This window comes from Schistocerca gregaria, chromosome 3, assembly GCF_023897955.1.
Source record: "Schistocerca gregaria isolate iqSchGreg1 chromosome 3, iqSchGreg1.2, whole genome shotgun sequence".
Classification (NCBI taxonomy): Eukaryota; Metazoa; Arthropoda; class Insecta; order Orthoptera; family Acrididae; genus Schistocerca; species Schistocerca gregaria.
Genome location: NC_064922.1, coordinates 530,327,959 through 530,345,803, shown reverse-complemented (window position 1 = coordinate 530,345,803; position 17,845 = coordinate 530,327,959). Strand labels below are relative to the sequence as shown.

The 17,845-nt window shown below is 40.8% G+C and overlaps 1 protein-coding gene across 1 annotated transcript in view; it reads left to right on the top strand.

Annotated features, from left to right (window-relative positions):
* LOC126355450 (glutamate receptor ionotropic, delta-2-like) overlaps positions 1-17,845 on the top strand; it is a 146,186-nt gene that overhangs the window by 77,327 nt on the left and 51,014 nt on the right. The window contains exon 6 of the mRNA XM_050005765.1: positions 9,717-9,925. Within this exon, the coding sequence (XP_049861722.1) occupies positions 9,717-9,925 (209 nt within the window). The remainder of the gene's footprint in view (positions 1-9,716; positions 9,926-17,845) is intronic.

The window sequence follows — 17,845 nt, the reverse complement described above, 5'->3', positions numbered from 1 at the left end:
GTTAAAATTACGAACAACTTCAGTTGGAAGGACCACATAGATAATATTGTCGGGAAGGCGAGCCAAAGGTTGCGTTTCATTGGCAGGACACTTAGAAGATGCAACAAGTCCACTAAAGAGACAGCTTACACTACACTCGTTCGTCCTCTGTTAGAATATTGCTGCGCGGTGTGGGATCCTTACCAGGTGGGATTGACGGAGGACATCGAGAGGGTGCAAAGAAGGGCAGCTCGTTTTGTATTATCGCGTTATAGGGGAGAGAGTGTGGCAGATATGATACACGAGTTGGGATGGAAGTCATTACAGCATAGACGTTTTTCGTCGCGGCGAGAGCTTTTTACGAAATTTCAGTCACCAACTTTCTCTTCCGAATGCGAAAATATTTTGTTGAGACCAACCTACATAGGAAGGAATGATCATCAAAATAAAATAAGAGAAATCAGAGCTCGAACAGAAAGGTTTAGGTGTTCGTTTTTCCCGCTCGCTGTTCGGGAGTGGAATAGTAGAGAGATAGTATGATTGTGGTTCGATGAACCCTCTGCCAAGCACTTAAATGTGAATTGCAGAGTAGTCATGTAGATGTAGATGTAGAAGTTGTGCCACAAATTCCTCTTCTCCCCAATTCTGTTCAGTACCTCCTCATTAGTTACGTGACCTACCCGTCTAATTTTCAGCATTCTTATGTAGCACCACATTTCGAAAGCTTCTGTTCTCTTCTTGTCTATTTGCCGTCCATGTTTCACTTCCATACATGACTACTCTCCGTACAAATGCTTTCAGAAAGGACTTCCTGAAAATTAAATCTATACTCGATGTTAACAAATTTCTCTTCTTAAGGAACGCTTTCCTTGCCATAGCCAGTCAACATTTTATGTCCTCTCTATTTCGACCAGCATCACTTATTTTGCTTCACAAATAGCATAACTCATCTACTACTTTAAGTGTATCTTAATCTAATTCCCTCATCACCACCTGATTTAATTCGATTACATCTTGATCTAAATCAAAATGTTCAAATGTGTGTGAAATCTTATGGGACTTAAATTATACTAAGGGCAAACACGCACACCCATGCGCGAAGGAGGACTCGAACCTCCGCCGGGACCAGCCGCACAGTCCTTGACTGCAGCGCCTTAGACCGCTCGGCTAATCCCGCGCGGCAATCCTCATGTTATATCCTCCTTTCAATACACAGTCCATTTCGTTCAACTACTGTTCGAGATTTTGCTGTGTGTGACAGAAGTATAATATCCCCAGCAAACCTCAAAATTTTTATTTTTCTCCATGGATTTTAGTTCCTACTCTAAATTTTTCTTTTGTTTCCTTTACTGCTTGCTCAATATACAGACTGAATTACATCGTGGATGGGTTACAGCTCTGACTCACTCCCCCCTTCCCAACCACTGCTTCCCTTTCATGCTCCTCGACTGCAATTTGGTTTCTGTGCAAATTTTAAATAGCCTTTCGCTCCCTGTATTTTACCCCTACCACCTTCAGAATTTGAAAGAGATTATTCCAGTCAACATTGTCAAAAGCTTTTTCTAGGACTACAAATGCTAGGAAAGTAGGTTTGCCTTCTCTTCATCTATCTTCTAAGATAAGTCGTAAGGTCAGTATTGCCTCGCGGGTTCCAGTATTTCTACGGAATCCAAACTGATCTTCCCCAAGGTCGACTTCTACTAGTTTTCCACTCGTCTGTAAATGAATGGTGTTTGTATTTTACAACCGTGAGTTACTAAACTGATAGTTCGGTAGTTTTCACACCTTCACACCTGAGAACTTTCTTTTTTGGGATTGGAATTATTATATTCTTCTTGCAGTCTGAGGGTATTACGCTCACCAGATGGAAGATTTTTGTCGTGGCTGGCTCTCCCAAGGCTATCAGTAGTTCTAATGGAATATTGTCCACTCCCAGGGCCTTGTGTCGACTTAGGTCTCTCAGTGCTCTGTCAAATTCTTCACGCAATTTCATATCTCCCATTTCATCTTCATCTGTTCATCTACGTCCTGTTCCATTTCCATAATATTGTCCTCAAGTACATCGCTCTCTATATACTCCTTCTACCTTTCTGCTTTCCCTCCTGTGCTTTAGGTTGTATGGAGCAATTTGGCTTTAATGTTCAATATATGTTTTTTTAAATTTTAGATTGTAGTTAGAACTGTCCAGTTTTGGCGTCTTCCGTACAAACTGCCCACTTCAAAACAATGTAGCTTTAAATGTTAATGAAATTTTAATACTTTATAGGCACATGTATTGGCAATGAAAATTTTAAGTTACAGAAATTCTTAATCGCCCACAAAAACGTTCTTATGATTTCCGTAAAGTAACTTTTTCTCAGCCAAGAATAAACAAAGAACAGAAAGCGTGGGTTTCTTTTGAAGGTCTCAGTTGTGGTTGTAAGACGGTACAACCACTTTGACCATACCGTGTGATACGGATCTGAGTGCTATTTAAGAGAGGTTCTGTGAATGCTGGACCTCGCGATTAACAGCATGCGCGCGAAGCTCCGGGTTGTTGGAAAACGGCTTGCCTGTGACTGGCAACACAGCTCCTGATTCCATCACGGCGGCCACTATTATTCCCACGTTCCAACACGCACAGAGCCAGTCTTAAATGTTATTCTGTATAAAATCCGTATCACACTGTACGATCACAGTGCTCCGGGCTTCTTACAACTATAAAAGAGACCTTCAAAACAAATCCACGCTTTCTGGTATATGTGTATCCGGGCTGAGGAAAAGTTCCTTCACAAGAATCATAAAAACTTTTCTGTGAGAGATTGAAAATTTCTGTAACTTGAGATTTCCACTGCCAATGTATATGCCTATAAGCTATTAAAATTTCATTAAAATTTCATCGCATATACATTGAAGCGAGCAGTTCGTAGCAAAGACGCCGAAAACCGGTTGGTTTGTTGGTTTGGGGAAGGAGACAAGATAGCGTGGTCATCGGTCTCATCAGATTAGGGATGATGGGGAAGGAAGCCGGCCGTGCCCTTTCGGAGGAACCATCCCGGCATTTGCCTGGAGTGATTTAGGGAAATCACGGAAAACCTAAATCAGGATGGCCGGACGCGGGATTGAACCGTCGTCCTCCCCAATGCGAGTCCGGTGTCTAACCACTGCGCCACCTCGCTCGGTTGCCGAAAACCGTACAATCCTCATTACAATAAAAAATATGTATTGAACTGTCAAACCAAATTATTCCATATAACCTAATGCAGAATAAAAAAACAAAAATTTTAGTGTTTTTTGCGTTGAGCCTATTGCTTCGCTTGTAATTAAAGCTTAAACTCGAGTCTCCATAATGTAAAATCCGTTAGTAGTCGGGAACGTTATTGACGGACCTGGATTAGATCTCTCCACTATTATACATGTAAGAGCACTCCAAATAAGGGTCACCAGCTTGGTTATACCCGCGAGATGTGGTTAAAATTTTCAGTATTCCAAAGTACATATTTGAAATCCCTGTCTGAATCAAATCACATTCCTAAGTAATTCGAATTACGGCTATTGGACTGGAATACGTACACCGTTTTAAAACTTATCCAACTAGCTCCTAACAACTTCCAACTATAATGTCCACATACCGGAACAAGAATACATTACATCGTCAATAAGGGAAGAATTCGCACGAAAACATCACTCTCGAATTTCCACGGAAACAATTATAAGCTGTTGGCAGCTCAATAGGAAAAATTGACAAGTCTGCAATGACAGCAAAAGCTTTATTGACGAGTTAGAAAACTGCTGCGGAAGCAAAGGGAACTTCCCAGCAAACATAAATATAGCCAAAGCCATGCAGACAAACGAAAATTACGCGGAGCGAAATGTAGTGTGAGGAGGGCTATGCGAGAGGCGTTCAATGAATTCGAAAGTAAAGTTCTATGTACTGACTTGGCAGAAAATCCTAAGAAATTTTGGTCTTATGTCAAAGTGGTGGGGGGATCAAAACAAAATGTCCAGACACTCTGTGGCCAAAATGGTACTGAAACAGAGGATGACAGACTAAAAGCCGAAATACTAAATGTCTTTTTCCAAAGCTGTTTCACAGAGGAAGACGCACTGTAGTTCCTTCTCTAGATTGTCGCACAGATGACAAAATGGTAGATATCGAAATAGACGACAGAGGGATAGAGAAACAATTAAAATCGCTCAAAAGAGGAAAGGCCGCTGGACCTGATGGGATACCAGTTCGATTTTACACAGAGTACGCGAAGGAACTTGCCCCCCTTCTTGTAGCGCTGTACCGTAGGTCTCTAGAAGAGCGTAGCGTCCAAAGGATTGGAAAAGGGAACAGGTTATCCCCGTTTTCAAGAAGGGACGTCGAACATATGTGCAGAATTATAGACCTATATCTCTAACGTCGATCAGTTGTAGAATTTTGGAACACGTATTATGTTCGGGTATAATGACTTTTCTGGAGACTAGAAATCTACTCTGTAGGAATCAGCATGGGTTTCGAAAAAGACGGTCGTGTGAAACCCAGCTCGCGCTATTCGTCCACGAGACTCAGAGGGCCATAGACACGGGTTCACAGGTAGATGCCGTGTTTCTTGACATCCGCAAGGCGTCCGATACAGTTCCCCACAGTCGTTTAATGAACAAAGTAAAAGCATATGGACTATCAGACCAATTGTGTGATTGGATTGAAGAGTTCCTAGATAACGGAACGCAGCATGTCATTCTCAATGGAGAGAAGTCTTCCGAAGTAAGAGTGATTTCAGGTGTGCCGCAGGGGAGTGTCATGGGACACAATATACATAGGTCACAATATACTTAAATGACGTTGTGGATGACATCGGAAGTTCACTGAGGCTTTTTGCAGTTGATGCTGTGGTGTATCGAGAGGTTGTAACAATGGAAAATTGTACTGAAATGCAGGAGGATCTGCAGCGAATTGACGCATGGTGCAGGGAATGGCAATTCAATCTCAATGTAGACAAGTGTAATGCACTGCGAGTACATAGAAAGATAGATCCCTTATCATTTAGCTACAAAATAGCAGGTCAGCAACTGGAAGCAGTTAATTCCATACATTATCTGGGAGTACGCATTAGGAGTGATTTAAAATGGAATTATCATATAAAGTTGATCGCCGGTAGAGCAGATGCCAGACTGAGATTCATTGGAAGAATCCTAAGGAAATGCAGTCTGAAAACAAAGGATGTAGGTTACAGTACGCTTGTTCGCCCACTGCTTGATTGCTGCTCAGCAGTGTGGGATCCGTACCAGATAGGGTTGATAGAAGAGATAGAGAAGATCCAACGGAGAGCAGCGCGCTTCGTTACAGGATCATTCAGTAATCGCGAAAGCGTTACGGAGATGGTAGATAAACTCCAGTGGAAGACTCTGCAGGAGAGACGCTGAGTAGCTCGGTACTTTTGTTAAAGTTTAGAGAACATACCTTCACCGAAGAATCAAGCAGTATATTGCTCCCTCCTACGTATATCTCGCGAAGAGACCATGAGGATAAAATCAGAGAGATTAGAGCCCATACAGAAGCATACCGACAATCCTTCTTTCCACGAACAATACGATACTGGAATAGAAGGGAGAACTGATAGAGGTACTCAGGGTACCCTCCGTCACACACCGTCAGGTGGATGTAGATGTAGTTCCGTTTTTTTTAAGCCATCTCCATAATTTGTACAAGGGAAAATAGATAAAAAGAGTTTAGGCATGTGGTCTATCTAGCATGAGAAGGCGGTAAAAACTTTTTTAAATACTATATAAACACCAAGCGACTTACGATTAGCAACAGCGGGTACGGATCAGTCTATCGGACAGATTACACCGAACGGTTATAGAGTCAGCAGTTCTCGCTAAAAAATTCATTCACAGCATTTTTTATTACACCTTGTACATCAAGAGAATGGATTTGATTCATGTATAACTCAGGCAAAATGTTTCATAAGTTATCGACGCATTTGTATTGATATTTTAATTAATCTACATTAAATAAAAAAATCGTTCTTTAATGGAAACAAATCACCGTATCGAGGTATTTCGACCGCGTACATCGATTGAAAAGAAAGTTGAGCGGTGGAGTAGTCTCATATCAGCGTGTGCGGGACTAGTTCGTAGAAGTGAGTAATTACGTCCCTGTGAATAAGAGGTGGTTACGACTTAGAATAAATGTTAACAAAACTGGGTATAATTTCTACAAGTGAAATCAACTGCGATAACTTTAATTACACGAAGAAAACTTATGAAGTAAGGGTGACACGAAAAGAGACGAAAATTTACAAGAAATTTTATGTTGCTATTAGTCCGTTATGATACACATCAAGAGGAGTTTTGCAGCACTCCTTTATTTCGAAATTCATGGTGCAGGAAACAAAACTGGCTCTGGTGCACGCGTATATATTCATTTACGGTGTATCCAGATCACCAAATAAAAAAATAAAATAAACTTTATTGTATAACGACAATGTCGTCTGTTGCCCACGGGGCGCGGGGGGGGGGGGGGGGGGATAGAGAGGGGGCAGGAGGGGCATTTCATCATAACACTCCTGGGCAACATCAAAACGTGGTGGAACGTCCACTTGCTCGGATGCAGACTTGGATCTGTAGTGGCATAACATGGATGAGATCATCAAACCACCTGTGGTCCAAATTGTCCCACCCTTCAATGACGAGTCTGCGTAAGTCGCGCAGAATACGAGGCTGTCGTCGATGTTCAAAAACGGCTCGTTGCAGTCGAACTCACACGTGTTCCATTGGGATCATGGCCGAGGAACAAGCAGACCACTCCTTTCTGGTGAACATAGTACGCTGTAGGAGCGTGTTCACGAAAACAGCACGATGAGCAGGCGAGTTACCGTCCATTAAGATGAAACTGTCAGCAAAATGTTGGTGATTCGGTCCCACTATGGGTTGGAGAATCTCTTCCCTGTGCTATAGACCAGTCACATGTCTCCACCACCACTTTTTTTCAGGGTGCAAATGGACCCGGATTTCCTCCATAAACAACACCCGAGGCAAACCTAGGGCTTCCGTCTGGCATGATTTCTTGCCCTTCATGGTGCTGTGATGTACGACATGATGCTTGGCATGGTCGTCGGGAATGAAGGTTTGCATCTCACAATTGTGTCCTAACAGTTTGGTCTGATACATGGCCTCCTGTAGCTTCTTAGAATGACGGATTCAGCTCTGGAGCACTAAGCCCATAGTTACTTTGATTCAAAAATCTTAGATATCGATCGCCCTGTGCCCCTATCAAACATGGATACCATGTGCAGTGTTAACGCCTCAAATTTACCTGTGGACCTGATTCCATCTCTGCACTACGTGAATTGGACTCATGTGTAAATGTCGAGCAACTTCTCTAGTTGACAAGTCTTCTGCATGTAACATGATGTTGCGGACCCGATCATTGATTGGGACTATCCTTCGTGACGCTATAGATATTCACTCTACTGTTCCACTGACGCCTCTAATACACCCCAACTGGTGTTTTACTTTCAACTGCAATGCTGCAATCCATTCGAGTGCGGCGTTCTACACATAATTACATCTCATGGTAACTCTGTGTATGTTTACAAATAACGTCAGGTATGATCTTCCGACCAGTACAAAAAGAGTCATAATAGCAACACACCTGCAAGACATGTCAGGGTTATGCGAAACTTTTGTTTTACGTCAAATCTAAGTTTTAAAATGCGAAAATTTAGTTTATGGTGAAACAGTGAACTGGTTTTTTTATGAATGCTTGCAATCGATCTCTCATTTACAGTGGAGTGGTGACTTGAATATAAAAATAAACATCAAAAAATAGGTTAAGAAAGCATATGAAAACAAAACTCTCTTCCAAACTGATGAAGAGTTTGCCAAAAACAACACAAGAAGCTTCTACAGAACTCTCAAACAAAAACTATAAAAACCTACCCTTCAATTTCGAGATGCTAATGGGAACATTGCTCACAGAAATATAGAAAATTGCAAGATATTAGCGACTTCTTTAAGAAACTCTTGAATTGCGAGGTCATTCTTGAAAATTTTGAATTCACTCCAAATAATTCTAATAAAACAGATTCATAACCACCAACAATTGAAGAATTACAAAAATCATTTCAGAATTAATAAATAATGAAGTTTGGGTGAAAATCAACTAGTAGCCAAACTATGCAAAACATATAATAAAAAGTCATTAAATCTCTTCGATGTGTGTTCATTAAAATTTGAGTAGAAGAAGAGATCGCAGTAGAGTAGAAAATAGTTCTCATCCATCCCTTCACCAAAAAGGCCTTTTAAAAAGAGCAGAGCCACATTTGGGTCCACAACTGGGGTAGTACCAGGGAGGATTCTGAAAGGGTGGATTATGCTCTGAACAAATACAAAACCTTAAAATACGTTACACTATATCAAAAATCAATAACAGAGACATACTCAATTGCCTTCATTGATTTCAAGAATGCGTTTGATACAATTGATAGAGGATCCCTAATATCAGTGACAGAAGAACTGGATTTGGATAAGAAAACAACTGGCAACAAAGCCACTGTTATAAATAAGTCTTCGAAAGTTAAATTCACGGGTGAAGTATTAGATGTATTTGTAATAAAAACAGCAGTAAGACAAGCGGATGGGTTTTCACCGTTATTATTTGATTGTCCCTTGAGAAAGTAATCAGAGAATGGAAGAAAACCACAAAGGATGGAATAAGTTGGAGTTGCGAAAAGTAGATTTCAACATCAACTGCATTGCCTTTGCAGATGGTCTGGCCCTGTTTGCTAAATAAGTGAAGGAAACAAAGGAACGAATCCTTGAACTAGAGAAAGATGCAGCTAAAGTAGGTCTCAACATTTGCTTTGAAAAAACTAAAATAATGAAAAACAACAAACACATAAATAAATACATAAAAGTCCAAGAGCATAAAATAGAAATAATAAAATAATTTAAATGTTTTGGGGAATGGATTAATTGGAATGCAACAGAACACAAGGCAATAGAATCCAGGAAAGACAAACTTGAATTGGCCTTCATTTGACAAAACAGACATACAACAAGTAATTCTTTTCATGGGGTCCAAAAGTAAGTATTACAAAACAGTGATCAAGCCAGAAGTATTGTGTGCAACAGAAACCCTAGCCATGAATCACATAGGCTAGATAGAACAATCAGCATGAAATTAAGAAAAATTTTAAGAAAAACTGTAAGGCCAAAATTTCTGGATAGTAAAAAAAATGTACCTCAAGAATCAAACTCTCTAAAATAAGGAAGATCTCAGATACTATGCGAAAAAGGAGACTACATTTTTATGGGCATCCTGTCAGAATGAACTCTAAATAGATTCACTAAACGATTTTTTTATTTCTTCCATAACCAATAACGAAACCTAATTGATTTACAGAAATTGAAAAAGACCTAAGACATTTAAAGATTACAGGAAAGTCATTACTCGATAGAACAGCTCAGCAAAGTACCAAAGACGAAAAAGTAAGATTCCAAGACAAATTATTTTAAAGTCGAAACCCATCAACTTGGAAGAGGAGCAAAGAAGAAGATACTGACACAAAGGAAGGAACAGTATGCGAAGAAATAACTGATTCATCGTACTCTAGTAAGGGTGAAACAAAAAAAGAAGAAGAACTGCACCACAAAACCCGATTTTTCGCGATTAAGGAAAGACAAGAGATATATAAAATTACGCTCATAGCAGGGTTCACTTGCAGCTGTTTTGGTGGTATACTGCAACGAACGACATGTTTCAGGTCAAAGATCATGTTCCGGCACCCGGCGGTGGTGACGGTGCAGGGCACGCTGTTCCGGCCGCTGGCGCCACGCCTCTGGCTGTGCGTGGTTCTGGTGTTCGCCGCACTGGCGCTGGTGGCGCGCGCCGTCTGCTGGGCGCACGGCCGGCCCGCACTCCACGCCTGGGGGGACACCTTCCTGCTCGTCGCCTCTGCTGTGGGGCAGCAAGGTATACCTTGGCAGCAATATTACACGAGAAAACGCGAAAATTGTTAATTTGTATCAAAATCTTACTAAAAATTTACTTTTATGTCATTGCAATGTTCGACCATCACATAGCACGCCTTTCCCTTCAGAACCGAGTACAGCTATCGAGTGAAAATTTATGTCACATCCTAAGGTATCTGGACTCTTCGTTGTTTACAAAATAGAAGCTTCTACATCAATGTTATCTACAAGTACGGCGATCTATATCATATAGTTTGATAATCGAAAAATCATTTATCGACCATTGTAGGTGCCTCTCACTTGACCTAGGACAGTAATATTTGACAAGAGGCAAGGTTTAGCAGCAATATTATACGAGAAATCGCGGAAGGTGGTAATTTGTAGCTGGTTGCTTGTGGGTTAGCAGGCTGCAGAGGTGTGCGAGCAAGGCTCTAAACAAAATAATGTTGGACGGTATGTGTTCTGCACTGCAATCAGCTGACACTATGAGTTCATTGAGGAAAAGCCTGTGTGTGTGCTGCACAGTTACGAGATGTATTTATAGAATGCTTTAGTTTCTATTTAACTAATGAAGTATTATCCTACTGCTGGAATATTAGTGTATATTCTGTAACCTGCACATCCTTTTAACTGACACTGGTGGATTCAGGCAGCTATCACAATGGAACACATATTGGACTCATAAAGCACAAAATATTGTAGTGAAATGCAAATTATTACTGGCTGGATGCCAAACATTTAGTTAAATATAAATTATTAATGACAAGGCCCTTGCTGGGTGCCAAAATACGGTAAATTCGAATTAATAAAGCAGGAGAAATGTACATTTATTATAATCATTTATAAATCATTAGTACAAAAAATTTCAGTGCGGATTGATAGGGCTTACACACAACTCTGGGCATGAGGGAGGGAAGATGGGTGATTAAACAATAAATCTTACCACGTGACAGAAGTGGTGGCATGTGCAGAAGCGGACAGCTGGTGTGATGACAATGTCAGTGCAAGATACCAGTCTCCTGTAACATCTCTCGTGGTGTCAAGCGGACATTGGTTTACAGTACTGCATCTGTGAGGTGGAACTACATGGGCTGCAGTCGCTTCCCATCACTCGCTCTGTAAGCATTGTGCAAGCATGCGGCCAGCGATTTCCACACCCAGCACCACGTGGTGCGCTCTTACTGAGTGGCGCACACTGACTGAGCTACACAGCTAAGGAAACCTACAGTGGACTCTATACAGCTTCGCCACAACGTAGCAGCAGTAATGGGCCTGGCGTAGAAATGCATTTAGAATTACAATTTCTTGGTAGCTGTCGATTTTTCAAATTTTCTATGCAGCAAGTGCGTGGTGTGTACTTGAGATTCACGAAGTATTACCCCTGCAGCTGAGAATGATAACGTATAATGAGAATTAAACCGATAATCGAATAATGAATGATATCGAAAGATACTGATTTACTTGTGGTACTGTAAATATCTCTGAAATAATGCCTACATTCAGTCTGCTGCTAAAATTGCACTGACATTGAGATATACTGCGGACAGAACAAATGAAAACATAACATAATGTAGCCTAATTGGCAACCTTATTTATAATTAACAAAAAGCTTCAACCCAGCTACATTCTAGATTGTTGTGTGCAAGTAATGCAAATTAACTAATAGGACTCGTTACAGTTGGTAATATTAACTGCAATGAATGGAAAGAGGAAGGAAGTGTAAGGTGCAGTGGTAAGCAAAGATGGACATTATTCGAATGAATTTCTAATTGGGTAATTATTCGAATAAACAGATTACTCTAATGAACTTATTCATGAATAAATTATTTTTAACTTAAATAATGTATAACATATACTGCTACTGAATTGTTTTCATTTACTTCTTGCACGGAATTTTATGACTAACATGTGTTACCTTTGCTCTATCCATTTTGTGTTTAATAAACGACTTATTTGAGGTCTGAACATAAATGTGGGCTCACTGAGTAAACTTACAGACTACTAAGCCAAAAGTTTTAGGTTTGATCCTCCGTATGTTGTGGAGCTGTTCCTGTTATTTATCTCTTCTTTCATATCTGACAATGAGAAAAATCCAAAGTTGCACTTTGTTCTGGAGTATATGTTGAACTGTGGGTTTCGTTCTAAGTAGTTGTGTAAGCCGGTTCAGAGGCGAAAGGAAGTCAAGGGCGCCACTATGTCTGTAAAGCAATAAACCAACCTCCTGGTTCAGTACAACTTTACTTACTTCACAGTATAATAAAGGCATCACAAAAATGTTTCATAGGCGGATGGCCTTAGCAGTTACACTGATGCCACCCAATTTAACTGCACCTGCCACTCCTCCCCCCACCTTCTGCTAACACGTACTAGTAATCCACGTAAGTAGCCAAAGATGAGAATTCAGCAGAAAATCATAGGGTACCTTTATGCTGTAGCCTCGCTATTACCACCACGCTGCTGGTGCATCTCACATCGCTGCTCTCTGGGAGCCTTGTTACAAAATTGTTGAAATGGCTCTGAGCACTACGGGACTTAACTTCTGAGGTCATCAGTCCCCTAGAACTTAGAACTATTTAAACCTAACTAACTTAAAGATATCAAAAACATCCATGCCCGAGGCAGGATTCGAACCTGCGGTCGCGCTGTTCCAGACTGTAGCGCCTAGAACCGCTCGGCCACTCTAGCCGGCGGAGCCTTGTTACATTTGCACTGAAGCCTCGCTGCTAGCTAATGAACGCTGCAGCATAGCTAGTAGGAACAAGCACAGCACTGCTGGAGTGAGATGGAAGCTGTCAATCGTTGCTCTAGTTTCAGGACGTACTGCGATGGTCACAAAGCACAACACAAAATATCTCGTTATCATTGTCTGACGACGATCGCAGCGAACAGTAAGGTGAGCAGCGGGTCGAGCGCCGATGGAGCAGATTCAACAGGCCAGTAAGACTCAGTGCGCTTGTTCCAACTTTACCAAGCCTCGCTGACAAGCAGCAAGATGACGGCATAAACACACCTGTAACCCTGCAGAACCTTCCTCCAATGTACCAAGATTCCTAACACTATCGGATATTGGTGGCTCGTTGATATAATTACGCAGTTTTATCCAGTGAACCAAGTTACTGCTGAGTTGCTAATGACTAACATCGACTGACTTTAAATCTGAAAAACTCCAGAAATGTTTGTGGCTGCTGTTGGACGTCCATAGTCATCCAAAAGTGTTTTAGGGTTAACTCTGATTAAGCTTTACATTACAATATGTCATGGTTTTTCGATCTGACATGTGTTACATAGAGCATTGAGAATCAAAAATTTTGGAAGATGAATTGGATTTGAATACACAAAAAACTACATAATATTGCAGTGACATTGGCAACAGAATCGAGGAAGTGTCAAGAGACAAGCAGAAGACCTTTTATGCCTTTCTACATCAAGTGCCACTATTGCAACATTGTCTTGCCCAGTATTTACAGATAAGTGACCTGTATTGGTGTCCATAACTGAGGGAAACTTACAACAAACTACAGACAAACTACAAACATAGAAGAAACAGGGTTACGAGTTTCGAACGATGTCATGTCATAAAAAGAAGAAAAAAAATATTGAGTGTAATTTGGAAAGTGAAGCTGACGTAAAAACACAAATAATTATTTGCCAAAAATTACAACGGAATTGATTATTTCTTATATTTGATAATCAAGATTGCGCATTGGAAGTTATCATGAAATAAAGACGAATTCAGTAGATTTAACGCACCGATATCCTCTCTGCATATGCAGAACGTGTCGCTAGGATAACTCTTCGAAAATCAACTAACGTTTCTGATGAAATAATTGACAAAAAGAGTTGTTCTGAAGACTAATTTCAAAACAATGAGAAGTACTTTCCTTTAATAAATGATAAGTAATTGGAGCAATAAACGTCATCGGATTTCAAATGGCTCTAAGCGCTATGGTACTTAACATCTGAGGTCATCAGTCCCCCAGACTTAAAACTACTTGAACCTAGAACCTAAGGACATCGCATACATCCATGCCCGAGGCAGGATTCGAACCTGTGACCGTAGCCGCAGCAGCGCGGTTCCCGACTGAAGCGCCTATAACCACTCATCCACAGCGGCCGACATCGGATTTCAAATTTATCTGTTATTCATAACACTCTTTACAGCATGCGATTCACGTACATATTATATAAGAAACTCCTGAATGTATCAGCTGTGTAACGCTCGAGTCACCTCAGAATGAAGTCTCGTAGGTCTCAAAATGCTCTTCCACTCATCTCGAAATCGGAATCCTACAGTAAGGACTCATGAGTGATCTCTGAATGAACAAGAATGATCAGAATGAACTTCAAATGCGAGGTCACAATTGTTCTCAGACAGCTCTCAAGACATCTTTATTCATTTCCCCTCCCTCTGTCTTTCATGGCACACAATTTCACGTAATATCATGTCATCGGTAGGCTCAATTTACAATGTCACCTGATCAACGATGAGCGCTGGATCAGTCATTGTTGCAGGATGCCCAACTTTCTGATATTGCTTTGAAAAGCTGCTGGCGGCAGCTTGCATGGATCGTAGTAACTCCAGTATCGTTCTCGCGCTAGCTCCCATTGCGGTACCTGCTATAGTTGGTGGTTAGATCTCTACTGGCTTACAAGATGGATTTTCTTGTGAAAACCGGTGAGAACGCCTCCAGGTCTTTCTTGGGATTCCTGAGCTGTTAACACGGCCATAGCTTGACAACAAGGCCATTTGTTTTGAATTAGAATGCCTTTAAGTCGCCATTCAAGTGTCTCACTTGCTTCCACAGCTGTCGCCCGCTCCTTCGTCTCCCATTATTTAAATGCACACTTCTTTTAGAGCGAAGCACAGGAGTTCCACTAAATCATAACCGTCTGTCGTTCTGGCAGTTGACGCTAAATAATGAAAAGTGTGAGGTAATCCACATGAGTTCCAAAAGAAATCCGTTGGAATTCGATTACTCGATAAATAGTACAATTCTCAAGGCTGTCAGTTCAACTAAGTACCTGGGTGTTAAAAAATTACGAACAACTTCTGTTGGAAAGACCTCATAGATAATATTGTGGGGAAGGCGAGCCAAAGGTTCCGTTTCATTGGCAGGACACTTAGAAGATGCAACAAGTCCACTAAAGAGACAGCTTACACTACACTCGTTCGTCCTCTGTTAGAATATTGCTGCGCGGTGTGAGATCCTTACCAGGTGGGATTGGCGGAGGACATCGAAAGGGTGCAAAAAGGGCAGCTCGTTTTGCATTATCACGTAATAGGGGAGAGAGGGTGGCAGATGATATGCGAGTTGGGATGGAAGTCATTACAACAAAGACCTTTTTCGTCGCGGCGAGATCTATTTACGAAATTTCAGTCACCAACTTTCTCTTCCGAATGCGAAAATATTTTGTTGAGCCCAACCTACATAGGTAGGAATGATCATCAAAATAAAATAAGAGAAATCAGAGCTCGAACAGAAAGGTTTAGGTGTTCGTTTTTCGCGCGCGCTGTTAGGGAGTGGAATTGTAGGGAGATAGTATGATTGTGGTTCGATGAACCCTCTGCCAAGCACTTAAATGTGAATTGCAGAGTAGTCATGTAGATGTGGCTTTTGGGAAAGTCTCTTGATAACCTCATGCATCTTAACTGGAATTTTTTGTCCAGACCGTTTCTCTACGAAGTATTACAACATAGTTTTTGTAATTTTCTGTCAGAGTGAATGTTGGAAATGAACACCGAGTTTGCTCAGTTGAATGCAGATCAGGCATGGACAACGTTTGTTCACCCGCACTCGTGATGCATCTTCGACCATAGATACTAGTAGACTGGCCTTGCTGTGCAGAAGCTATAGGGCTGGTGTGGCTCCAACATAAACCACGTGACTGTTGGCATAATGTGGCGGGATTTCAAATCAGCGGTGCGCCATCCTATCTTTGTATCGTATTTTACCCACATTTCTTAATTGACTGGCAAACGCTTCCAACAAAAATTACTTTTTTATTTGCGAATAATTATGTCAGAACTACATTTGACCTGGTTTTGTTAACAGTACCATTTATAAAATCTAACAAATACATCGAACGCCGCTCTGGTAGGAAGCGGGACGAAATTACTATAAACTATCAGTTAAAGTAAAATGTCGTTAAAATTCTTTTAAACAGTAAGAGTGCCCTCGTGTCAAAACTTTAAACATTGGATTCGCCGCGTTTTGAGCTCTAGTCACTTATAAAAGAAAATCGGATATGGGAATTATGTCAACTATAGGTGTCAAAATTGTCGACTTTAGGATTGTCAGAGTATCAATTTTAGGTGCACTTCATAGGTTCAGTTCCTACTATTTTTACAAAAGTTTAAACTAATAGTTTTTTTAAAAAAATGATATTTTAGATGAAAGGTGAGACTTTGAAGGTCCAGAAAATAGTTTTGCAGCCTACATTTATTTAATAGTATTAGAAGGTAGAAACAAATTCTCTTGGTGCTCTTACCTTATTATAATCTCACTTGTATATACAAAAAGGCGCGTATGTGCTGATGGCTTAAAGTTTTTCCGTTTCAGGGCCTGTATCCAAAGCTGCCTTCGGTTTTCATCCTTAGGGAACCAATGAGTAGGAACGAGAAACAGTTATACTTACTTCTGTAACCGAATTATCACAGATACTTTCCAAAATGTAATATGAGTCTGACTTTACAGGCATCACTTTCAACACTTTAATTTACGTGATACTCTATTTCAAGTGTAAAAAACATATAAAAGTCACTTAAGCAGATTTCAATGAACGCATCTGCACTATCATAGAAACACTTGCACGTGAAATGTAATGCCATTTCCCCCGACAAAACGCTAAGTACAGCCATAAGCGCAACACGAAACAACCATGTTTTGCCAACATTCACGTGACTTTAGCCCAGAGATGTTGGAGCCACGAAAATGACGTCAGGGCCAGTCTATTATATTTACATGTCGAAGTGATGCACATATTTCCTTAAGCTCACGGGCCGCCTCATCACACGATGCCACGGCAGCTCTCGTAGCGCATCGAGTCAAAATTATAGCATCCCTGACGTTAGTGTTTATGGGGTAACGCATCAGCAAGGTGGCACCCCTCTCCCGACATGTCACACCACCAAATTATGCTAAAACCCTTGTTTCTGAGAGGATATTCATTTTATGTTCACTTCACCTTCAGATGTTTTCGTTTATTTACGCAATGTGAACACTGTGTCTTTACCTACAACGTTTTACAATAACGGTCCTAAAAACGCCCGTTTCAAAATTCTGCAACGCCATTAGTAAATCAAAAGTGTTTGCTCCATGTAAAGAAATATAAAAATCTAAAGATCGGATGCCATGCATTTTGAAATGTCATCATGGAACAAGAAATGTCTGTAAAAGCAACTAGTTGTAGCTAATTCATTACAAATTATCGTAAATTTCAATACTGGCAATGCTCTAACACGTTCATAACAGACAGGAATTATTTACTTATGTTAAGACGAGAAAGAATAGGAAAACAAAATACGCCAGTGAGATACTTCATGTTTCACCTGGGCCGGCCGCGGTGACCAAGCTGTTCTAGGCCCTTCAGTCCGGAGTCGCGCGACTGCTACGATCGCAGGTTCGAATCCTGCCAAGGGCATGGATGTGTGTGACATCCTTAGGTTAGTTAGGTTTAAGTAGTTCTAAGTTCGAGGGGACTGATGACCTCAGATGTTAAGTCCTATAGTGCTCAGAGCCATTTGAACCTTTCTTTTCTTTTTTTCACCTGTCTCAAACGACGATGCAATGAAAGAAGAATAACGTGGGCATTGTTCCCAAACACGACAGTTTCATTCAGCTCTTAGCACCGACTGGCGATGCAAATGTATCTTCGAAAATTTTGCATCCCTAAACCAAGTCACTGAACATAATCAGTATCT